This window comes from Zea mays, chromosome 1 (assembly GCF_902167145.1).
Source record: "Zea mays cultivar B73 chromosome 1, Zm-B73-REFERENCE-NAM-5.0, whole genome shotgun sequence".
In the NCBI taxonomy this organism is placed as follows: domain Eukaryota; kingdom Viridiplantae; phylum Streptophyta; class Magnoliopsida; order Poales; family Poaceae; genus Zea; species Zea mays.
The window spans coordinates 211,434,002-211,459,663 of NC_050096.1; the positions used below are offsets into that span (position 1 = coordinate 211,434,002).

General features: G+C 47.9%; 2 protein-coding genes across 2 annotated transcripts; one reads left to right on the forward strand and one right to left on the reverse strand.

Moving 5' to 3' along the window:
• Positions 1–705: 705 nt before the first annotated feature.
• On the reverse strand, positions 706–5,033 carry LOC100194296 (uncharacterized). The gene is made up of 14 exons (NM_001359446.1): positions 4,677–5,033; positions 4,443–4,555; positions 4,220–4,286; positions 3,998–4,090; positions 3,638–3,781; positions 3,329–3,423; positions 3,145–3,250; positions 2,982–3,066; positions 2,393–2,864; positions 2,202–2,311; positions 1,984–2,093; positions 1,679–1,888; positions 1,426–1,571; positions 706–1,347 (listed from the first exon to the last, which is right to left on the reverse strand). The coding sequence occupies exons 1-14, from the start codon at positions 4,986–4,988 to the stop codon at positions 858–860; spliced, it is 2,553 nt and encodes an 850-aa protein (NP_001346375.1). The 5' UTR covers positions 4,989–5,033; the 3' UTR covers positions 706–857.
• A 3,086-nt stretch (positions 5,034–8,119) lies between these two features.
• On the forward strand, positions 8,120–8,772 carry LOC103643222 (EAG2). Its single transcript, XM_008666377.3, is given in 2 exon segments — positions 8,120–8,267; positions 8,270–8,772. Coding segments are annotated over 2 exon segments (519 nt in total). The 3' UTR covers positions 8,641–8,772.
• Positions 8,773–25,662: the final 16,890 nt, after the last annotated feature.

Consider the following 25,662-nt stretch of genomic DNA (forward strand, 5'->3'; position numbering starts at 1 on the left):
CGTCTTTCCTTATATCAAACTGGTCAAGATTTATATAATGCATGGTTTATGCTATCATGTTACACATCGTTATGCAGTCGTAAACGGTGTGCACATGGTAATATTCGTTTCCGTGAGTCAAGGTACAAAATATCCCTTCTATGCATGATTTATGCACATTACTACATATATTTATGTGTGCTTATTTGTTTTCTCCCGTAACTGCGCCTTTATTTACGCGCACGAAGAGCACGTCTTTCCTTATCTCAAAACCGGTGGGAGATTTTAAATGTTTGCATGGTTTACGCTATCATGTATCACAACGTTATGCAGTCGTAAACGTCTAGCACATGCAAATATTCGTGCGCGCGATTCCTGGCATGCAAAGATTCCATTTATGCATGAGTTATGCACATTTGTACACATATTTATGGTTGCGTAATTGCATGTCGCGTGTAAGACGGGATACGTGGTTATCCTTTGCATAAATGGTGCAGGCTGGCGTCCAGTGGGCCGAACGCGACCCGATCGGTCTCCCTGGCTGGGGCTTCGCCCACTAACGGAAGCTCAGGGCTTCCATTACCTCTTCCCTATATATATATATATATATATATATATATATATATATATATATATATATATATATATATATATATATATATATATATATATATATATATATATATATATATATATATATATTTGCCATTATTAATCACCAAGATGGACATCACTAAAATGAACAATCTATAAATATATTGTTAGATGCTCCCCGCCCAGCCACGAGTACAATATAGGGTTTTTTAAGCTTACAATGACAGTACCGACAATGTGTTCCCCGCCCAGCCACGAATAGGATGTCCCGACGAGCGACTGAATTACTGCGCCGCGCTGGGCGACCTCTTGGAGCACTTGGCCTGCACGGCGAGCGTGGCGGTGGTGCCGGAGCAGTTGGCGTCGCCGCCGTAGACGTCGGCGGCCACGGGCAGCGTGCAGACGCGCTTGCCGAGGCACGCCTTCTCCACCACCTCCTTGGCGCGCGGCGTGTGGCAGCTGCCGACGGTGTAGTTGCCGCAGATGCCCGCGGGGTTTCCGTAGCTCGCGAACACCACCTGCTGGATGAGCTTCTTGGGCGGGCACGCCAGCGCCGCCCGGGCCCTGAGGTCGTCGGCGTTCGCCTTCGCCGTGATCTGGCTGTCCTTGCGCTCCCACGACATGATGTGCGCCGGGTTCCGCTCCGAGATGAAGGTGCAGATGTTGTCGCGCTTCACCGTCAGGATCATGATCGCGTCCGGCCGCCCGAACTCCTCCTCGAACAGCACCAGCATGTTGTCCTTCTGCCGCAGGAAGGACCGGGGCACGTGGTAACTGCACGCGCGTGCATATCAGCATATATAAATATAGTGGATAAAAACTAAGAATTGCTATAAGAGCTTTAGAGCTTACAGCTGCTGCGATGGCCGGCCGAGGGCGTGCTTGTAGGAGATCCAGTAGCGGCCGATGCCCTGGCCGTTGACGAACATCATGCCCTTGCCCATCGTGCTCATGTCCAGCACGACCGGGTCCTCTCCCGACGGCATGTCGAAGTGCCTCTGGCAGAATGGCGCGGGCACGCACACACACCAACTGTTGCATCAGCCTAGTACGTAGCTAGCTAGGAGCACTTGCTACTGGTGTCATGACGAGCTAGCTAGTTTACCTTGTACCAGGTGAGCGGCCTGTCGTTCATGGCCGGCTTCCAGGTGACGCTGCCCATGCCCTTGTCGGTGTAGATCTGCTTCCTCTCGCCGACGAGGCCGACGATGTGGCCCCAGCCGTTATTCGTCAGGTCCAGCGTGCCCGCGTTCAGGCCCGTGATCTGCACCCTGTCCACGCCGGCCAGACGGTGCTCCATGTAAGCGCCACTGTCCTGAAACAACCCATCATTAAATATCTCGGACAGGATGGAGCAGCCTCAGCTCAACCAAGAACAGTAATGTTTCGATGCGGCATATCCACACCCACCGTCATTCCCATCGACGATGCCAAGACGGCGACGTGGTTCACGCCCTTCTTCAGGTCCATGGGCTTCTCGAGCGTGAACGCCTTGTTCATCTTGGTCCCGTGCCCACATCCTTCATGCCCGCGCCGCGCGCATATATACATACATACATATAGTGGAGTTCATTCGGCTTCTTTCTAACTCCTCAGCTATCGCAGTCTGGAAACCGAGTTCTAATTACCTACGAATTTGTTGTTGACAAACGCCACGCTGGCATGCCCATGGCTGTTGACCTCGAGCACTGTCTTGATGTCGCTGCGGATCGGCATGTCGTCCGCCTCCAACTTGAAGCTGTTGTTGTCGAGATCGATCGACACTCAGAACACCCACACTACCTACCATCTTGAAGCTTTAATCTGAAGCAATAACTACCTGGAGGTGTACCAGACGTAGTCGGTCTTGTCCTTGGTGAGGTTGTAGAGGTCGCCGGCCTTGCGCAGCCTGATCTTGGCCTGCTTGTACTTGGGCACATTCTCCCCGTCGAACATCTCCCACACGTTGTTCTGCGCCGTCTGGTCCGCGAAGTGGAACGTCCGCTGGTTGTGCTGCGCGTTCACGTGCTGGGTGCCGAAGACGACGGTCTCGCAGTCGGCGAGGACGCTGATGGAGTGGCGCGGCACGAAGTAGGGCCGGCCCCGGAACGTCATCGTCGCGTCGTCCTTGGTGTTGTGGTTGGAGAGGAACGCCACGCACACCTTCTGCTCCGGCATCTCGAACACCCTCGCCTCCAACTGCTTGCCCAGCTTCTCCGTCGACGGCGTCCCCCACAGCAGGGCCTTCTTGCACAGCTTCAGCGCCTGGTGCAGGTCCCTCAGATGGCCCCACTTGGGCTCCTTGTACAGGCCTGAATACAGAGTCCAAACATCGATCTTCAGAGTTGGCCAGAAGTAAAACCAGCTGCAAAACTGATGATGGATCGCAATCAGCTACTACTGCCGATGGCTGCCCCGCGGCGTCTCACCGAATTCGTCGAGAGGTGCCTCGTCGTAGTATTTTGGCATCACAAAGGCAGCAGATGTCCTTCCGAAGTTTGTTCCACCATGGTACTGTCCAGAGTTTCAAAAAGGGGCACATATGTAATGCGGCTCGATCTCTTTCTTTTCATACTACAGTTGACTGAGTACCATGTAATAGTTTGCCAAGGTTCCGCCCACGGAGAAGAAGCGCGCCACGGCGAATGCAATGTCCTCAGCAGAACGCTGGGATGGAGGGTCACCGAATACTCTGTACCTGTTTACGTACGCCAAGGAAAGGATTGGCTTGCGAAGAAGAAAGGATGGATTACTATTGCCGGAAGAAAGAACTCACTGTGCTGTCCAGTTCTCAGTCCACAAGAGCGGCATGCTCTTGTTCGTTGGACCTGGCCATGTATCTCCACAGTTTCTCCCATTGCAGGTAGGAATCTACACAAGAATAAGAAGAAAAAAAAGGCCCAGCATGTTACTGCTGGTGTCTTTTTCAAAGTAGTACAAATCTAGCTCTAAAGGCTGTCATTTTGATGGTCTGACGATGTATTTATAACAGCTACTGAACTTTGTTATTCTCAAACTCTAAAATGCCATCTGAATGCTAAGCACAACATATATATATATATATATGAAAAAAAATGAAAGTTACCACATCACTAGGAGCTTTGGTCTGCTTGCACATGATCCACGGTATGCCGATGTTGGTGGAGATGGCCATCTTCGCTGCCCAGTTGATGTACTTGGTGCCCTCATCTTTGAACGCCGCTTCCATATGCTGGTACTCGTTCTCGATCTGGCAGACAGAATTGGGCGCATGCATTTCGTCAGAAAGGAGCATACACAGCAACCAGAGAATTGTTCATTAGGCCAGGCCAAGATCAAAGACAGAAAGGGTTGGCATCCTTGAGAGGAAGAGGTTGCAGAGACCGACCCAGAGCATTGTTCATCATGACACAAAGAAACCTCGAGAGGAAGAGGCTGCTACAGCAGTTTGAACTGTCTAATTAACCTGTGCTAGAATGATGGGGCCTCCTTGTGACGCGAAAAGGTTGGCATCCTTGAGCCTTTTTATTATGATCTTCACAAACGTCTCCATGTGCATCTGCGTAAACCGAACCAACAGGATCGTCAACACCTGGTAACTTCTGAGTACATCGCAAGGCGCCCTCCCATTTATGATTTATTCCCATGCACAATTAGTTGTTCTGGTCATCAGATAGATAGCGATCACCTTGTATGGCTCGTTGTTCGTCCGGAACACAATGTCAGGGATCTCCCTTAGCCAGTAGGGCAGTCCTCTGACGAATCGAAGAATTGGTACAGAACAAAAACGAAATGACAGTGGAAAAAAAAGTCAGAAAGAAGAAAATGGAAAGACTTTGGAAAAGATCGTGTGAAATGCTAATTAGAGCAAATGAAGGAAGGGACGAGAGGAATGCAGCACACGAACAAACCCGTGGTTCCATTCTGCCTGGATGAAGGGCCCGAGCCGGACCATGGCGTACATGTCGTGCTCCTGGATCAGCTGGAAGAACCTCACCACGTCGTTCTGCCCCTCGAAGTTGAACTGCAAGGAAATTAAATGGAACGCATGTGTCCATCAACCGATGGATGGATGGAATAATGGATCGCACCAATGGATCGAGAGATGTGGTGGCGGTGGCTACTCCTACTTACTTAGTCCTTACCTCACCCTTCTCGGGCTCGTGGATGTTCCAGAACACGTAGGTCTCGATGGTGTTGAGCCCGCCCTCCTTGGCCTTGGCGATGAGCTCCGGCCACATGTCCGGCGGGCTCCGCGGGTAGTGGATGGACCCGGATAAGAAGATTTCCCGGTGGCCGTCGAACATGAGCGAGCGGCGGTCGTAGCTGACCACGGTGCCGTTCCTGGTCCGCTGCCACTTGGCCGCGGCGCCGGGGGCGAGCGCCAGGGCCAGCGCCGCGACCGCGACGAGCGCCGCCGCCGCGAGCCGGACGCGGTGGGACATGTCCACATGCATGCGTCCGGGGTAGAGGTGGCCGGGAGAGGAGCGGACCGCCGGGACAGCTAACGGTAGGTCGGGCCGTCGCGGAGGGGTCCGCGGCCCTAGTAGTACTAGCGATCCCGAAATAGGAAGGGCGCGGGAAGGGAGGGGCCCGGAGGCCGCAGCGGGGGCGTGAGCGGCATACCGGGCGCCGCGGGCTGGGAGTCTGCGAGACTGCGACCAGCACCCACCAGACGCACGACACAGGCAGGCAACGGTTGCCGCCGTGTGCTTCCTCTTTCTGATTGCAGCATGCAGGCAACACTGGAAGTCCTGCAAGTTAGGGCCGTGTCATGCTAGATCAACACGGATTCCATCCGGTCCGGGTCGTAGCGTGCCTATCACCTGAAATGAAGGTCACCCTAAAGCATGGCGGGCTTGCTTTCGGTCATGCTGGCTTAGGCTCGACACGCAATTAAGTGACAGGGCCAACAAAACCTCACAAACAACAAAAACAGCAGCACAACAAAATACAGAAACAAAGTTTTAGACATTGATGCAACAACATAAGGCATATCCTTATCCTTACAATAAATTAGACAACACAAACAAATTTTTGAGAGGAACTACATTTTATTCCTCGATCTGTCTCGTTAAAAACCTTGCACCCCAGTGTGGGACTCCCTCTGTAAAGAAAATAGTGCACATCGACAAAAGTCTTAACGTTCACAGTCCATATTACAATAACAGTCCATAATAACACGATGAACTAGATAAAAGAAGTAACACTAATCATGGCTAAAATCAGTAAAAGCTTGTTCAATCCCAGGATCTTCAAGTTGATGTTGCTTTCTATCTCCTGCTCTTTTCCAATCCTTAAGGCAGGTGATGGCCTCCACTGTCTCAGATGCAAGAGAGGATCTCCTTTCTTCAATTGTTCTACCCACTGTGTTGAATGTTGCTTCAGACAAAACCGACGAAACAAGAATAAGAAGAATATCTCTAGCAAAATAAGATAATATTGGAAAATTGTACTTATGTTCCCTCCACCATTCAAGTAATTTACCTTATCACCCTTCGAGGTGCGATCAGGCTGCAAATGTGGGCAGGATACTTGGAAAGTTAAAACGTAGTTCGGGTGTCGGATATATTCTAGGATACTTGGAAAGCTTAAATAAAGTTTGCTTCGTCGATGTTTTAATTAAATCACCTTATGAAATTTTGTGCCATGCTTGTGCGTTGGTTAAAACGTGGCCAGGATTGAGAAAGAAGGAGTTGTGTGAGCTACTACAAGAAGGAGCTAAGTTGTTGATGAAAGTCGAAGTTCCAAGCTAGAGATTACGGCATCGAATAAAGATGATGAAGAGAATGATGAATCTAGAAGCGACAACTGATCTGCTCACAATGCTGGGGTTTTTTTTGCAGTCAGTTAGCTGTTGTTGGGTTAAGTAGCTCGTCGTCCCCCGCGACGAGAACTGTTTTCGGTCTGATATCCACGGCTCTGAGCCAGACCTGTGTGCCTCCTGGAAAAACCTCGTTACATCCAGTAGGTTTATTTTGTCCCCCTAGGTCTACTTTTGATATGTTTCTATCACAGATGAGTGGGTGCGCTGGTACCCTTTTATTTTGTCGATATGAGACAATCTTTACTGTTTTGTTATGCAAATAATAGAAACGGATCCTACCGTCGTAAAAAATGACCAAAGTCCATAATGGATCGATGAATTAGTTGTTGTTTTTGCCATCAAACATGATATACGTTAAAAAAACTATATGGACAAAAGAAGCAAACATACTGCTAAGTCTTTTCCTTACCGAATCGAAGCCATGTGTGTCTTGCTGAATGTGGATTCCCTTGATGGGCAGGGCATTAGGAAAGAGTGGGGTCAGGTGATGTCTCCAGCTCAGTGTCAGGGCTCACTGGTTCGCCAAGCTCACCAACTGCCACGGACGAGTCACATCATCGTGATGAGCGATATTAGGCTTGCCGGGCTGGCTGGCGTTGCGATGACGATGAGCGGGGCGGGCGACATCACATACCTAGAACGGGCAGTGGTGGTAATATCGAGAACGGGGCATCGAGGTGGACTGACTAGAGCAGCGTCAGGAATAATAGGATTGAATGGATAGATGCGAGGACTAATCCAAAAAAGGAGGATAGGAGTCAAGAGGACTGGACTGATCTTACGAGGAGGCCAAGATAAAACGATTTTAGCCCACTAAAAAACTTTAATTTTTTCTATACTTAACCCTAAATGAACACTAGGTATAAGAGGTTATAAAAATTAAGGGCCCACTTTGCACCCCCTGAATCAGCCGCTAGTAAGTGTCCACTCTCCAATCTCCATGGCGGCAAGCGACAGACGACAGGTCTATTTGGTTGTATAACTAAGATGCCTAAATTTGACACATATTTTCTGCCACACTTGACTGAGGTTAGGTATTCAAATTCTTCGTCACATCTTAGCATACTAAGACAACTTTGCTGTACTTTTACAAGTCATTGACGAGTTAGACCTCTGTATAGGAGAAAAATTTTGTCATAACTATGGCTACAAACCAAACACGTGACTAAGCTAGTCAAATATGTCTAACCTTAAACTTGGTAACAGAGACAACAAACCAAACATGCCCCCCATGTTTTCCTCATTTTCTTTTTCCACTTTTGTTTCAATTTTTCTTGGGTAATATACAGTGAGTATATTATTTTCTTCTTCTTTTTCTCATGGCCAAAATCCACAATGGATCGATGAATTAGCTGTCGTTGTTGCCAACAAAAGAACAAAATCATGTGACGCACGAGCACAATGCAAGTAGCCAAACTGAGCTTCCGGGCACCGACGAACGGTTGCACGCCATCGGCGGGAAGGAACAGGCCGGGCTGTCAATGGACAAACGGGCCGCCAAGCTGGAGGGAGTGTCATGGGCTTTGAGAACCATCGTCAGGGCCTAGTTTTTTCTTTTGTTTTTATCAAAGGCGGTAAACTCGGGGAACGAATATACTAGGAAAAACACTAGCCAGTCAGAGTCAGTCAAAGTGGACTGAGTTAAAATTGCAACGATACATACACACGCAGCAGTCAGGGCGTCGGGAATGAACAATGGATGAATTTATTATAGTCTGAAGAAAACGAAGGGACACAGCCACAACGAACACTGGGGAGTGAATGAATGCATGCATTCCACTGGACTGTTCCAGCGCTTCGTGTGCATCGCTAGATGCGCTGAACACTCGAACGCCATGGACCTCGCTCCGCTCTCTATATATAGAGGGAAGGCCTTCAGTCTACTTCTCGGGATATACCACTGAACGTCACCAAGAAGAGTACTGATCGATCAGCAACTCGATCGTTCTCAGAGAGAGATGGGCGGCAAGGGCGGCAGCGGCGGGGGTGGTGGCAAGGGCGGAGGTGGCGGTGGCAAGAGCGGCGGCGGGGGTGGTGGCAAGGGCGGAGGAGGTGGCAAGGGCGGAGGAGGTGTTGGTGGCAAGACCGGCGGCGGCAAGTCAGCAGGCGGCGGCGGTGGGGGCTATGGTGGTGCAGGGAAGTCAGGCTCCGGCGGCAGTGGCGGCGACGGAATGATGAAGGCGCCCGGCGGCGGCGGCGAGTACATCTCCCGCTCCGTCTTCGAGGCCAGCCCGCAGGAGTTCTTCCATGGCCTCCACCAGGGAGGAGGCAACAACAAGTAGATCCATCTAGCTAGACTGCTGCTGCTACTTCACAAGCTTGGGACGATGTGTGATGATGCATGCTTGGACTGTCATCAGTCTCTATGTAGCTTCTGAATAAAATAAAATGTAACGATGCTCGATTGGGTTTCACTTGCTCGCTTGTTCCAGCCAAGTTATTATATATATCATCAGGCTCGTACGCCAGCTATATATATATGCATGCAGGTGCATGGATTGTGCAACGCGAACGCGTGATTGTGCTAATCCGTTAGTTGATGCGTTCTGTTGCTTTGATATGTAATCCGGCCACTCATTAAGCATGTCAAGGTGCAATGATCAGAAGTCAATATGTAGTTACTAGTTAGTAGTCTCTGAACAAGCAGTACGGCCAGCCCTTTTAATTAAACAACCCTCCAGACCAAGAGGAGTCAAAGAACGTACTAGCATTTTTTAGTATCAAGATCTTCCACGAGCTAGATGAAATGAAGTGTTTGAAAGATTAGATATCATATTTTTGCTTAAGCTGGGGCGTTAGTATGAAAATGAAACTGGTATTTGCTGATGAGGTTTGTGGGCGTAATGACGCGAGACGGTGTCAATGACAAGTAAGAGTGTGCACATGTGGTTGTAGCTGTTCTGCACTTAGCAAGGTAGGTTTCAGGTTCACCGGCCGTCGGCAAGTCGGTGTGGAAGTAAAAATGCTAGTTTGTCAATCTTGTTTTTCTAACGCCCCGTTTAAATCATTGGAATTGAATTCCATTCTAATAATAGTAATTTAGGCATATATCAATTAAGATAATTCAGTTTTATATAAAATATATTTGTATACTATTATTAACAAGATGTCGGAGATATTTATGTGCTATATTTTTACTATAGAGGAGTGAGACGAAGAGTGTCACGTAAGTTACAGAGTAGAAACAAATTCTACTAGTATATAAAATCATTTCTCATATATCCTCCACCCATGAATTTGAGATAGACTAAGGGCCCGTTTGGCACAGCTCCAGCTCCTGATTCTAAGCGAGGATCTAGAGGAGCCGTGCCAAACGGGTATTTTTTTAAAACTGATTCTCGTGTGGAGCTGAAAGATCAGGAGTCGTTTTTGTGAAGAAAGGTGGGATCTAAAAAAACCTGCTCCACCCTCCCTTAAAACAGCTCCTCAACCAACCAAATATGGACCTCCCTTAAAGTTTGATCGAAATTACCCGCAATTGCCATTGGACAAAAACATAACGAGCCAATTTATGGATTAAACATTTGAGACCATTTTATGCACTACTACGATGGGAATATTTTATATGTTATTGTTTCATATTTTTTCCGTATATGCATCCTACTTATTGGTTTGTAACAAAGTTGAACTGCAAAGGGTAAAACAGACAATCATCACAGACCACCAACTCTTAGAAGACAAGAATCAGTTTACTTGCCAAACGTTTTGAAAATGATTCTGATTTTCTAGGAGAATCAGGAGGATCAGCTCCTCACGACGATCAGGATCTGGAGCTAAAGAAGCAGGAGCTGGAGCTTTGCCAAACGGGCCCTAATATCTGAACTTTGGAAAGTGGTGGAATGTCAAATTCCAAACTAAATAAGTTACTTTATTGAGTGAATTCCAATTCCTCTAAAATGAAGGGATCCAAACGCCACGTAAGAGATTTTCTATTGAAAAATAGGGTTGCCAAACTAGCCATTATATCTTGGAGCTAATATGATTAACTTAATGAAGAATAGAACTATGTCACATCCATTGCTTGTAATGAAAAGAAACTTCTTTGGTAACATCTAACGCCTAATCAGAAAAGCAAGTAATTATTTCATTAGAATTGAAAATTTACAACTAAATATATAAGACTTTATATAAATAAAGAATTGAACTATTAAAGAATATGTATGAATATGAAAGAATAAGAATTAGTGAATAGTGAATTACCTGAGAGCTGCGAGCCTGTGACATGCGATCGGCGACGACAGTGAGGACGTGACTGGTTTTGTGCAGCGGTGTAGGAGGCCTTCAACTGGTGCTTTAGCCTGACGTGCGTCGTCTCCTCCGCTTCTGTGCGATTCAGCAAGACAATAACTTAACAACAGCTCTACTATTCTATTAGATATTAAGCCCCTTTCTTTTCTGGGCCCCCGGCGGCCGCCTCCGCTGCATGGCCCTAGGGCCGGCCCTGAGTCCATCAGGTCTAGTATTGATCGCAGAAGATCTAAGAGTTCTATTGTCTGAGTATCGTGCAAGATATCAACAGATTTGCATAATTGCTGACTTACCTTATTGTCGTTTTCTTGGGAGCGTATATAAGCTGTTTAAGTTTCCAGCGGACTATGAAACACATATCAAGGTATGTCGACATTCCCTATCAGATCTGCTCTTTCGTTTATCTTCCCCAACTTGTTGTATTGTTGTTGTAGTGCAGAACAATTTGAAAGATATAGAGTTGATGAACATAGAAATCCCTAACTTCCACACAATATATATTGTTTGGTGGTCGTGTGCTGCATGGTAAAAGAAAACATCAACAATCGTTGGGGCAAACTTTTCATAGGAGAGGGAGTGCCAATGCGACCTTGACAACCACCTCCAATGATGATAATGATTTTATGGCAATGCCCCTCACCATCCACTGACATCACTAGAGAAATCGAAAGACGGGGCACCTTACGATCCACTATTTGCCTCTATCCCACTGATAACCTAACTCGGTCCAATGTTGCGTTACGGCCTGCCTAAACCATGCATAGGACCCTGGGTTTCATTTAAGTGAACTAGTGTACCGCTTTGCACTTGATGTTCTTATTTCATAGTGAGCTATATTGTTCTACTATCATCTATTTCGAAGTTAGCATTATACAACATTTGTGTGCAATGCTTGTAATTCTGGACAACACTTGGCCATAGAACATTCAACTAAAATTTTGTCTAAGTATGGTGCACGATACAAAACATTGTTTAAAGCTGCATCACACATTAACGTAGTTCATGGATGTTGTTATTTGAACAAACATTACGACCTGGTGTCCCACAACATTGCATTGCTGATGACATATCTTGTTTCATACAAACTACATACTAGGTCATACTTTACTACATACCACTCAACATTAAAACTAGTTAATATCTCTAGACTGGTTTTTGTCGTAGTTCATCCCCATTCATCGCACTCACACAGTGTTAGACAATCTTTGTGTAGTTGTTTGTGGGGGGCATTCCATTTCTGTAAGCGCAGCTTCGTCTTCACTTGTGACACGTGTATTCGGGGTGCTAGGACTATGAATTTAACTACTTCGCTGCATTGTATGGAACTTATCGTTCCAATCTACAAGCTACATAATATATTTGAATATATCTTGTGTACATAGACTTGTGCTTCTAGCTTGCCTTGATTTCAACACAATTCTCCGAATCTCTATAGTGTGGTATTCTATCTGCTTGCCAGCCCATTTCAAGGTTTCAATAAAGTGTTAGACTTAAAGTTGCTATCCTACAACACACTGATAATTTAGATTGTTTTCAAATCACAAGATTCACACTAAGGCAAGTATCTAGTTTAAATAAAATTAACTTTAGATTAATTAGATGCGCCAGTTATTCATAACAATAATTTAAATGGTCACATCTAAAAAATTATTTTAAACATACAATACTCCATTTATTATTTTCAATAGAAAGCATAGAATAAACAATCATATGAAACATACATACAATTTAAGTATGCACTAAAATAAACAAATTTTAGAAAATTAGTTAGTTGTAACAATTATAGGGAAAACATTAATTATGTATAAAAACACGGAAACCCACCGAAAAAGTTATAAAATTTCGCAACCCAGAGAAATCATTGACTGACAGCCCAGACATAAACCACCATGTCCGGCGGGAGGTCTGGGCGCGATCTAGTGGGGCTCGTATGACAGTCCATCGAGCGTGTGGTCTAGCATGGTGGGTAGGCACACAATAGCTAGGGTTTGCATATCCTGGCGTAGGGCATGGCTGCCATCGATAGAGATAGAGCATGGCATCAAAATCAATCTACATCATATATTTGATCGTAAGAATTCAATTTATAACATATATTGCATGAATTTAATCTACAACATGTTGTGAGACCCTGTTTGGTTTTGGTAATTGATTGACAACTTAGGTGGACTAATGAGTGTCTATGTTGAGATACATAGGTGATTAGTCCACAGATACACTAGTGCGAGCTATTTGAGCCATGGTGGTGATGTGGCTTAGTGATATTGATATGCTCAACTAGTGTGATGAAGGAGCTCATTGCATATGAAGACATGACATGGTGTCATGTGGCTATATAGAGAAGATCAAGAGCATGGCTTGGCTTCGATGGATCGAGTTGCTAGTGTGAAGGGCAAGTCAAAGGCTCATGTGTGAGGGACCACGTGGCGGTGAAGCAAGAGCAAGGACTTGGCACCGATGGACATAATGCAATGGTGATGGTGAAGAACAATCTATGTTGAGATTGATACATTAAGAAGGCCATGTGATAACATGGAGTGGATGATATCATTATAGAGATATCAAGATAAGTGTTGATCTGGGCTATTGATAAAGTGGCTTGATGATGATGATGGAGGAACTTCATGCTATGGACAAATGGTAAAAGGTAGCATGGTTGGTGTCACACCCGGTTTTAGAAGGCAAACCGAATGCGAACCATGTACGTGCCAGGATCAGTTATTCACGTACACAGCAGTTACATAACATGGACATCATCACACAGTGCTCAAAATAGTATTAAAAGGGAAATAATAGTCGATTACATCATACGTCTGAGATGTCCATATAGTCCTTACAATAAATCAAAGTGCGGAAAAGAAACGTAGATAACCGCGGCCTTCACAGGCAGCCGACTGGGGGTTGCCGCTAACCCACACCTAGAACTCGTCGTAGTCTTGGAACTCCTGGAAGTCTCCTTCCACAGCTTCATCTTCGCCTGAGCAGTGGTTGCAATGCTGACAACCTGGGGATGGGGGGGTTTGGTGTGTAGAGCAAGGGTGAGTACACATCAACATACTCAGCAAGTATCCTGTTTGGCTGTAGTGGACTAGCTTTATGTGGGGGGGGGGGGGGTAAGTCAAGCAGTTGCTTTTAGTTGGTCAGATTATTATTTACTAGTAGAAAGCCAGGTTTTAGCATTAACCCAAGTTATTAGCCCGATGTACCCTTTCCAAACGGAAAGAATACCACTTACCAGCACCATAGTCATAACCAGAACCATCAATCTCATTGCCACATGTAAACCAAAGTGTCTCTGATCAAGTACCACTAATCACTGGAGCTCCCTTGGCCGCTCATAACCGCGAGCACGGCTGATATATCAGTTTTCAAACACTCTGCAGAGGTTGTGCACTTTACCCACAAGCCGTGATTCCCTTTCTGCCCGGAGATCATGACTCTCCATTGATCACTACCAAGGTGACCCAGCAGGGCATCACTACGTAGCCTTTACAAAGATTCCCCGGGGCTGTAGCCACCCGTTAGGTTTCCTAAATGCACCACACTCCTCCCCAAGGGGCGAACCCAAACTTGGCAGAGCGAGCCGCATACACCGAGCCCCATTGACGGCACGACGGCTAAGTGAACTACACCCCGGATCCTCTAATTATTTAGCTAAGGGCATCCCATTCCACCCTCATGGTTGCACTGTTTTCCCGGGCGGTCATCCATAGAACAGGTCCTTACGGAGAGGCACTCGAGAAACCGCTCGAGCCCCCTTGATGACCACAAGTACAACATTATGATAAGAGAAGGGAAAACAGCGTATCATAGATAATCTCATCATGTTCATTGATTAGAGTTTGAGCAATAGCATAAAGCTAAACAATAATAATCCAACCCAGATAGGTAAACAAGGACATGGATAACAAAAAGCTAGTCAATCCTTAAGTATAAACGTGTAAAGCGGGAGGTGAATTAAAGAATGAATAGGACAGAGATAGGTCAAAGGACACTTGCCTCCACCAACCGACTGCTGCTCAGGGGCTTCTCCTGCGAGTTCCTCGGGCTCTTCGACCGGATCGTTCTCTATGCGATTGCAAGCATACATACATCCATCCATTCAAATTAGGAAACAAACAGTACACCACACAAGGGGACAAATAAAGTAAATATGCATAAAGTATGACATTCGATATCGCATTCGTTAAGGTTAGAAAGAAACGGGGAAAGGTCTCGCAGGGGTTAAAGCTTATGCACTAATGATTAGTTAAATTATGCGCTCTAGTTCCAATTGGTCCTAACAAAAGAATTAGTTATATGCACTAACGGAAACCTAGCCCCTTTTTAGTTGATCAACCTTAAGCGAAATGAACAATTGACTATATGAATTGACTAACGTAACGGAATTCTAAATTAAGTTTCCTATTTCATTAACATGAACGATGATTAGCTTGCCCAGAATAGAATAAATAACAATAATAAAAGAAAAGAAAATAAAATAAAATAATAAAAAAGGGGCGGTTGAACCGGCCAGGGGCAGGGGCGGGGGCGGCCAAGCCGGCGGCGGCCGGCCGAGCTGGCGGGGGGGGGGGGGGGTCGAGCTAGGGCAGGGGGCGGCCGAGCTGGGCGCGCAGGGGCGGATGGGCAGGGGCGGTCAAACCGGTGGGGGGGGCTGGGCCGGCCGAGGCGGCGGCCGAGCCGGCAGCCGAACCGGCGGCGCGGGGGCGGCCGAGCGGCGGTGGCCGAGCCGGGTAGGGGGAGAGGAGGGGAGATGGGAGAGGGAGGAGAGGGGGAGGGGGACCTCACCGGGGACGGGGACGGGGCGGCCGAACCGGCGATGAGCAGGGGCGGCGGCTAGGGCAGGGGCGGCGGCTGGGGTGGGGGAGAGGGAGAATGGGAGGGAGAGAGAGGGATTTGGGGGGAAAAGGGAGGGGCGGCTGGGGCCAGCTGGGCCCAAAGGGGCGCGCGGGGGGGGGGGGCTGGGCCGGCCAGGGTGGCCCACGGCGCGGGAGAGAGAAAAAGGGAGGAGAGAGAGAAGGAAAAAAAGAAAAAGAAAAAAAGGTTTTCTCCTTTTCGAAATCCGTTTTTTCCTGGATGAATGCACTTACATTTTTAAGCAATCGAAAGAATGCATGGTTCGGCATGATGCATCAAACAACATAAAGTATTTTAAGGTTTTGCTTTACGCGGGAATTCCAAGCCGAACCCCGCTATAATTTTGGAAAGGATCAAGGTCTAGCAAGGAAAAAGGAAAAAAAGAAAGGGTAACACCCGAATTTAGCGAGTGAAGAAAAGAAAAAATTCAACTCCAAAATTCGCGGCGTTACAAACCTATCCCCCTTAAAAGAATCTCGCCCTCGAGATTCAGGGCTGGCTAGCAAAGAGCTCTGGGTACTTGGCCATCAGATCATCTTCACGCTCTCAGGTTGCTTCTTCCTCAGGATGATGATTCCATCTGACCTTGCACATTCTGATGGTCTTCCTTCGGGTGACTCTGTCTGCAACCTCAAGGATCTGCACTGGCTTCTCAACGTAGGTCAAGTCCTCCTGGACTTCAAGACCTTCCACTGGCAACTGCTCTTCTTCGCTTTGAGAATAAATCAGAATGTCATTAATGAATACCACCACAAACTTATCGAGATAATCCATGAATACACTGTTCATTAAGTTCATGAAGAACGCTGGCGCATTGGTCAAACCAAAAGACATCACTGTGAACTCATACAAACCATACTTGGTAATGAATGCCGTCTTCGGAATGTCCGAAGGTCGGATCCTGAGCTGATGATAACCTGACCTCAAATCAATCTTGGAGAACACACTGGCTCCTCTCAACTGGTCGAACAGATCTTCTATTCTAGGCAAGGGATACTTGTTCTTGATCGTGACTTCATTCAAAGCTCGATAATCGATACACATCCTTTTGGTGCCATCTTTCTTTTCCACAAACAAGACAGGGGCGGCCCAAGGCGAGGTGCTTGGCCGGATGTAACCTTTCTCTGACAGCTCATCAATCTGCTTCTTAAGCTCAACCAACTCTGGTCCAGATATTCTGTAAGCTCTCTTGAAGATTGGGGCGGTGCCAGGAAGAAGCTCTATAGCAAACTCAACTTTCCGCTCTGGTGGCATACCCGGTAAGTCCTTTGGAAACACATCTGGGAACTCGGACACAACCCTGATACTCTCAATTGGGTCTGCTTCACTGCTATCAACAGCTAGCTGATAACAACTTCCTTTCTTTGGCTCAGGCGGGACTAACTCGGTCACCACTTCCTCTCCTAGTGGGGACACCAACTTGATTGTCCTCTTATCACAACTGATAACTGCCTGATACTTATCTAGCCAATTCATCCCTAGGATGACATCTATTCCCTGAGTACCCATTACTATAAGGTTGGCGGGAAACGCTATCCCCCTTATTTCCACACTTATATTCAAACAAATGCTATCGGCTCGAATTCTACCACCGGCTGAGTCAATTTGAATGGGGGTTGACATGGTAGTGATTGGAAGATTATGTGCTTCTACCCATGATGCAGTAATGAAAGAATGCGTTGCTCCAGTATCAAATAACACTTCTGCAATATGGGAGTCGACTGGGAACATACCTACTATCATGCCGGGGGTCTCCTGAACTGCTTCAGCCTCCAAGTGGTTCAGTCTTCCATGATTATAGCGCGGCTGAGAGCGGTTGCCTGCTCCAGGCTGAGGCACATTCTGCTTTGCTGGGGCATTGGGGCCTGACTGCTGCTGGGCTGCCTTCTTCGGACATTGCATCACCCAGTGGCCTTGCTCTCCACAGTGGAAACATGCCCTGTTTCCAACCTGAGCTGGTGCTGCCTGATTGTTCTGCGGGTTTGCTGGGGCAGGAAGGCGAGGTGCCTGCTGATTCTGCCTCTGAAACTGACCTCCTGACTGATTGCTCTGACGGTTCTGGTACTGGTGCTGAGGATACTGCCTTTGGAACTGCTGATGTTGCTGAGGTGGACGTTGGTTCTGCCGGAACTGCTGAGGTTGATTGCCTGAGAAACGAGGACGATTGCTGCTTCCAGGCTGGGGTCCACTGATCTTGCGCTTACGATCCTCCATCTCCTTACGCTTCCTCTCTGTCATGATTGCTCTGTCAATCAGGTGCTGGAATGTCGGGAAGGTGTGATTCATCAGCTGATACTGAAGAGGGTCAACCAAGCCTCTCAAGAAACGGTACTGTCGCTTGGCGTCGGTGTTGACATCTTCAGGAGCATAGCGGGACAACTGCAGAAACCTGTCCCGGTACTCACTGACAGACAATGGCCCTTGCTTGAGGGCCAGGAACTCCTCCTTCTTTACTGTCATTAGACCTGCAGGAACATGGTACTGACGAAAGCTACCTCTGAACTCTTCCCAGGTGATGGCGTCAGGGTGGGCATGGGTGGCGAGGTAAGACTCCCACCATGACTGGGCTGCTCCTCTCAACAGACGGGGACCATACAGGACCTTCTCCCTGTCATCGCACTGAGCGGTATGCAACTCCCGCTCCACAGTGCGCAGCCAGTCTTCAGCATCCATGGGGTCAGAAGAATGAGCGAACGTTGGTGGATGACCTCTCATGAATTCAGCACGCTTGTCTCTGGGCATCTGAGGCATCTGAGGCTGAGGTGGGGCCTGCTGCTGTTGCTGCTGCTGCTGAATGGCGGCCAAAGTCTGACCGATGGCTTGAACTGCCTGAGTCTGCATCAGAAACATCTGCTCGATGGACATCGGGGGCGGGGGCGGCAGGTACTGCTGCTGGGGCACCTCCTCCTGTTGAGCGGCTCGCTCCTGCTGAGCACGCCTTCCTTCTCTACGCCTGTTCTCTGACATCTGCAGAATGCAACCACATATCAGAACTGATCTGGCAAATCTTGCAGCATAGGAAAAGAGTATAGAATTCTTCAACAGCACTGAACAGATGAGCATCTTCACTGATCTCCAACACAGACCACACAGCTTCTCAGATAAAGAGGAAAGTGGAATAAAAAGGTTTCCCAACTATATAACTAACTCCATTAACATATAACAGGTAAACCAAAATGCAGGGGATACCCACACTCTGGTGATAGTCATTACAAAGATCCAAACCAAACATAGTTCATCATGACAAACATAAATGCACAGGATATAGCAAACTACCCTGTCTAACTAAGACTAACTAAGACCGAGACTAACGCTAAGACTGTAGCTTCTACGTATATATTTCGTATTAATTACAAGATCCAACTCTAACGAGCTATGGTTCTAGAGTTATCTTGGTCTTGCAGTCGGGGTTGCCATAAGACTGGTGTCCACGCCGAGGTGAGCGGTACGGGTGCTGAGTCCCGACGGGAGCGGGGGAACCACCATCCAGGTGACGGCGTTCCATGCGCTCAGCCCGTAGCATGGCGATCTCAGCACGAGCCCTACTCAGCTCGTCTAATGCATGGTCCAGCTCCGTGTTTAGCACGGCGGCTAGGTTGACTGTGCTGCTCAACCTAGGATTGCCCTCACCGACAGGTGAGACAATCACGCCTCATGTGCTGCCAGGTGGACGGCGGGGGTAATACTTCAGGTCAAGACCGTCAGCTACTCCACCGAAAACCGAGCAGTAGTGCGAAAGCGCACGCCGTGCAGCATCTTGCATGGCTGCCTCAGCTGAGTCCCGCTCAGAGATAGAATAGTGCTCTGAGCAGGCCTCCGCACCCTGGAGACTGTTCTCCGGACGGCGCACCAAGCAGGTTGCCTCCCAGCGGTCCGGGTAGACCCCGCGACTGTGCTGGTAGACCACACAGCGATACTCGATGGACCAAGTATGCCGGTTAAATGCCCAACGTAGCAGGGTGTCGAGCGCATCGTGGAAGTGACACCCACGAGCAGCGTCGCGAGTGATGGGTCGAGCAACCCATCCTTCCGGCTCATGGTTAGCAGAGAAGTCGGTGTCGTGGCTCGAGCTGTTGTCGCCACCTCCATCGTCTGGGTCTCCTCCAGCAGCTACTCCGGAAGCTGGGGCGCCCAGTGATGGTGCAGGGGGCGCCTCCAGAGGAAGCACGGGGGAGCAGCTCCTCACGGACTCTATCTCCTGGTGGAGCGAGAAAGAAGAGCCCTGCTGCTCCTGTCGTCGACGTTCCTGCTCCTCATGCAGGCGGTGGTGCAATCTCTCCAAGTGGCTGGACTGTCCGGCCACGGGACGGCGAAGCGGACGCTCAGCAAGGCGGGAGGGTAAGAAGGGGATGACGGACTTTCGTGCAGTGTGTCTAAGTCGAGCCATCTACAAAAGACGTCGCAAGCAAAAGGGTGAGAACAGAATTAATATGACCAGCAAATATGAATCATAAATAAATGAAGGATTAGAATAAAACATGATTTTCAGCAAGGTATAATATATAGTAGAACATAGGTGTGGTCGGTATGACCAACTTTTGAAGGGATATCAAAGTCAAGGCAGGGACAGAGGTCTATAGTCCTTAGAACGACCATTCTATTCTAGGTTAGCGGTCCTACAGTCAGCACGGCTTTGATACCACTTATGTCACACCCGGTTTTAGAAGGCAAACCGAATGCGAACCATGTACGTGCCAGGATCAGTTATTCACGTACACAGCAGTTACATAACATGGACATCATCACACAGTGCTCAAAATAGTATTAAAAGGGAAATAATAGTTGATTACATCATACGTCTGAGACGTCCATATAGTCCTTACAATAAATCAAAGTGCGGAAAAGAAACGTAGATAACCGCGGCCTTCACAGGCAGCCGACTGGGGGTTGCCGCTAACCCACGCCTAGAACTCGTCGTAGTCTTGGAACTCCTGGAAGTCTCCTTCCACAACTTCATCTTCGCCTGAGCAGTGGTTGCAATGCTGACAACCTGGGGATGGGGGGGGGTTGGTGTGTAGAGCAAGGGTGAGTACACATCAACATACTCAGCAAGTATCCTGTTTGGCTGTAGTGGACTAGCTTTATGTGGGGGGGGGTAAGTCAAGCAGTTGCTTTTAGTTGGTCAGATTATTATTTACTAGTAGAAAGCCAGGTTTTAGCATTAACCCAAGTTATTAGCCCGATGTACCCTTTCCAAACGGAAAGAATACCACTTACCAGCACCATAGTCATAACCAGAACCATCAATCTCATTGCCACCTGTAAACCAAAGTGTCTCTGATCAAGTACCACTAATCACTGGAGCTCCCTTGGCCGCTCATAACCGCGAGCACGGCTGATATATCAGTTTTCAAACACTCTGCAGAGGTTGTGCACTTTACCCACAAGCCGTGATTCCCTTTCTGCCCGGAGATCATGACTCTCCATTGATCACTACCAAGGTGACCCAGCAGGGCATCACTACGTAGCCTTTACAAAGATTCCCCGGGGCTGTAGCCACCCGTTAGGTTTCCTAAATGCACCGCACTCCTCCCCAAGGGGCGAACCCAAACTTGGCAGAGCGAGCCGCATACACCGAGCCCCATTGACGGCACGACGGCTAAGTGAACTACACCCCAGATCCTCTAATTATTCAGCTAAGGGCATCCCATTCCACCCTCATGGTTGCACTGTTTTCCCAGGCGGTCATCCATAGAACAGGTCCTTTCGGAGAGGCACTCGAGAAACCGCTCGAGCCCCCTTGATGACCACAAGTACAACATCATAATAAGAGAAGGGAAAACAGCGTATCATAGATAATCTCATCATGTTCATTGATTAGAGTTTGAGCAATAGCATAAAGCTAAACAATAATAATCCAACCCAGATAGGTAAACAAGGACATGGATAACAAAAAGCTAGTCAATCCTTAAGTATAAACGTGTAAAGCGGGAGGTGAATTAAAGAATGAATAGGACAGAGATAGGTCAAAGGACACTTGCCTCCACCAACCGACTGCTGCTCAGGGGCTTCTCCTGCGAGTTCCTCGGGCTCTTCGACCGGATCGTTCTCTATGCGATTGCAAGCATACATACATCCATCCATTCAAATTAGGAAACAAACAGTACACCACACAAGGGGACAAATAAAGTAAATATGCATAAAGTATGACATTCGATATCGCATTCGTTAAGGTTAGAAAGAAACGGGGAAAGGTCTCGCAGGGGTTAAAGCTTATGCACTAATGATTAGTTAAATTATGCGCTCTAGTTCCAATTGGTCCTAACAAAAGAATTAGTTATATGCACTAACGGAAACCTAGCCCCTTTTTAGTTGATCAACCTTAAGCGAAATGAACAATTGACTATATGAATTGACTAACGTAACAGAATTCTAAATTAAGTTTCCTATTTCATTAACATGAACGATGATTAGCTTGCCCAGAATAGAATAAATAACAATAATAAAAGAAAATAAAATAATAAAAAAGGGGCGGTTGAACCGGCCAGGGGCAGGGGCGGCCGAGCTGGCGGGGGGGGGGGGGGGTCGAGCTAGGGCAGGGGGCGGCCGAGCTGGGCGCGCAGGGGCGGCTGGGCAGGGGCGGTCGAACCGGCGGGGGGGGGGGGGGGGGGGCTGGGCAGGCCGAGGCGGCGGCCGAGCCGGCAGCCGAACCGGCGGCGTGGGGGCGGCCGAGCGGCGGTGGCCGAGCCGGGTAGGGGGAGAGGAGGGGAGATGGGAGAGGGAGGAGAGGGGGAGGGGGACCTCACCGGGGACGGGGACGGGGCGGCCGAATCGGCGATGAGCAGGGGCGGCGGCTAGGGCAGGGGCGGCGGCTGGGGTGGGGGAGAGGGAGAATGGGAGGGAGAGAGAGGGATTTGGGGGGGAAAGGGAGGGGCGACTTGGGCCAGCTGGGCCCAAAGGGGCGCGCGGGGGGGGGGGGGGGGGCGGCTGGGCCGGCCAGGGCGGCCCACGGCGCGGGAGAGAGAAAAAGGGAGGAGAGAGAGAAGGAAAAAAAGAAAAAGAAAAAAAATGTTTTCTCCTTTTCGAAATCCATTTTTTCCTGGATGAATGCACTTACATTTTTAAGCAATCGAAAGAATGCATGGTTCGGCATGATGCATCAAACAACATAAAGTATTTTAAGGTTTTGCTTTACGCGGGAATTCCAAGCCGAACCCCGCTATAATTTTGGAAAGGATCAAGGTCTAGCAAGGAAAAAGGAAAAAAAGAAAGGGTAACGCCCGAATTTAGCGAGTGAAGAAAAGAAAAAATTCAACTCCAAAATTCGGGGCGTTACAGTTGGTTACACTTATGGATGACCATTGTTCATCATTTGAGATGGAATTGAATGCTCAAGGAAAAGGTATACCAATAGGTGTTTGTTTTACCGGTTAAGTGATGCTTAGAGGTTGATAATTGATCAAATTAGTAGGCTAGATAGTCGTTCTATCAAGAGTGGTCAATTATCTTACTTGACATGTCTTTAGTGCCTCATTGATCATATAGTTGGTGCATTTGCATGAGGGCTGACAACACTTTGGTTCGTGAAAGGAAAACTTATTCAAAAATGATTTTTGAATGTGTGCTGAATTGAGGTAACGCGGATCGTCCAGGCCAGAATGGCAGACCGTCCACGTGTCTAACTTGATGTGATGGATAGAAAACTGGAGTTTCTGTGTTTTGCAAAGTTTTTGAATTGCAGGCCGTCTAGGGCCTGAGTGCAAACCGTCCTCAGTACAATTATTTTGTATTGCGGACCGTCCGGGGTCCAGGTGCGGATCATCCGCAGTACAAATTTCAGCAAACGTGTAGAGTCAGCAAAACTTTTGTCTAGCTCGGTTTTATGTATCGCAGACCATCTGGCCTTGAAGGGCAGACCATCCGAAAGTCATTTTTGAATGCTCTGACATTTTTATAGCCATTTATAGCCGTTGGGATTCTTGTGCGAACGGTCCGAGCTTGAATTGCAGACCGTCCGCGTGTGAGAAAAGGGGCAATTGGCCCATAACGCTAGTTTTGGAGAGGGGGCTATATATACATTGGTGTTGCCGGGGTTGAAAAGGTTAAGGAGGCCATTTGGAACACTTATGAGCATATTGGAGCTCCTCCTCTCCTCTCTCTCACTCATATTGGTTGGGATTACATTCTAGTGAGATTGAGAGCCATCTAGTGCATTGCATCAAGTTGTTGATCTTTGAGGCACTAGGGAGATCATCAAATGAGGTAATTGGCTTGCTACTCTTGGAGGTCGCCGCCTCCTAGATGGCTTGGTGGTGGTTCCCCGTTGAGCTCTCCGACAAAGATTGTGGAGAAGCTGTGGTAGTGATTGTGACCAGGGGTGGGCGTTCGGGTTACCCGAAAATTTCGGGTCGAGTAATTCGGGTATTAAGAATCGATACCCGAAATTAGAACGGGTTTTACAATACCCGAAAATTTGGGTACCCGGAATTTCGGGTTCGGGTATTCCCAAACTACTTGAACTGTTGTGTTGGCTTCATAAAAACACATACACCCTATTAAATTAGTATAAAAATATAGTCTGAATAATGATATATATGGACATATAAAACACAAGCAATCTACAATCACAAGTTATGCATACTTACACATAATTATAGATGTATAAATTAATAATTAACAATGACATGAGTACATGACACATGAAAGTTCTGGTATTTCGGGTACCCGATTGTGATACCCAAATTACTCGAAATAAATTCGGGTTTTACAAGTTGCTACCCGAAATTCCCGAACAAAATTCGGGTTTCGGATATTTTGGGTTCGGGTTACGGGTTTTTTGCCCAGCCCTAATTGTGAGAGGCGTTGTGCTTGCCTCGCCGGAGCGGTGAAAAGCAACTCTAGTGGAATAGAGGTTTGAGAGATTCATTGACCAACCGGGCTCAAGAGATCAAGCGAAGTCTTGATAGAGGAGCGGTTGGGTGCTTTGGATCTGAGAGCACCTAGAGGGGGGTGAATAGGTGATCCTGTAAAACTTGAAACTTAAGCCACAAAAACTTGGTTAAGTGTTAGCACAATAATGCCAAGTGGCTAGAGAGGAGTCTCACAAAACACGATAACCACAAAGATATCAATCACAGAGATGGCACAGTGGTTTATCCCGTGGTTCGGCCAAGACCAACGCTTGCCTACTCCACGTTGTGGCGTCCCAACGGACGAGGGTTGCAATCAACCCCTCTCAAGCGGTCCAAAGACCCACTTGAATACCACGGTGTTTTGCTTTGCTTTTCTTAATCCCGTTTGCGAGGAATCTCCACAACTTGGAGTCTCTCGCCCTTACAAAGATGTTCACAAAGAAGCACGTAGTAAGGGAGGGATGAGCAACGCACACAAGACTCACAAATTAGAGCAACAACACGCACACAAGTCGCAACAAGAGCTCGCAACACAACCCAATGAGTTTACAACTCAACTAGAGCTCTAGATGCTATCACAAAGAAACAAATGCGTGGAATCGAAGTCTCGATGCTTAGGATTGCTTTGAGTATGCTTGGTGTTCTCCTCCATGCGCCTAATGGTCCCTTTTATAGCCCCAAGGCAGCTAGGAGCCGTTGAGAGCAATCCGGGAAGGCAATTCTTGCCTTCTGTCGTCTGGCGCACCGGACAGTCCGGTGCACACCGGACACTGTCCGGTGCCCGATTTCCTTCCTAAAATGGCGCAGCCGACCGTTGCAGATTTGGGAGCCGTTGGCGCACCGGACATGTCCGGTGCACACCGGACAGTCCGGTGCCCCCTTCTAGCCGTTGGCTCGGCCACGTGTCCCGCGCAGATTGCGCGGCCGACCGTTGGCGCACCGGACAGTCCGGTGCACACCGGACAGTCCGATGAATTATAGCCGTACGTCGCCGGTGAATTCCCGAGAGCGGCCAGTTCGCTCGAGCCAGCCTGGCGCGCCGGACACTGTCCGGTGCACACCGGACAGTCTGGTGCACCCAGACTGAGCAGATTCTTGGCTACTCGAGCCAAGACATTTCCAATTGGATTTTTCCTGTTTCCAGCACTTAGACACAATACATTAGTCCATAAAACAATGTACTAAGTCTGAGAAACATACCTTTATCCTTGGTTTGTACTTTGTCCAACATTTTATATTTAAGCACTTGTGTTAGTCACTAAATCACCAAAATACTTAGAAATGGCCCAAAGGCACATTTCCCTTTCAATCTCCCCCTTTTTGGTGATTTATGCCAACACAATATAA

Coding starts and splice junctions, on each gene's coding strand:
- LOC100194296 (NM_001359446.1), bottom strand. CDS start 4,988: ATGCATGTGGACATGTCCCACCGCGTCCGGCTCGCGGCGGCGGCGCTC. Junction 4,091..4,219: donor CGAACAACGAGCCATACAAG/GTGATCGCTATC, acceptor CGGTTTACGCAG/ATGCACATGGAGACGTTTGT. Junction 3,251..3,328: donor ACTGAGAACTGGACAGCACA/GTGAGTTCTTTC, acceptor GTACGTAAACAG/GTACAGAGTATTCGGTGACC.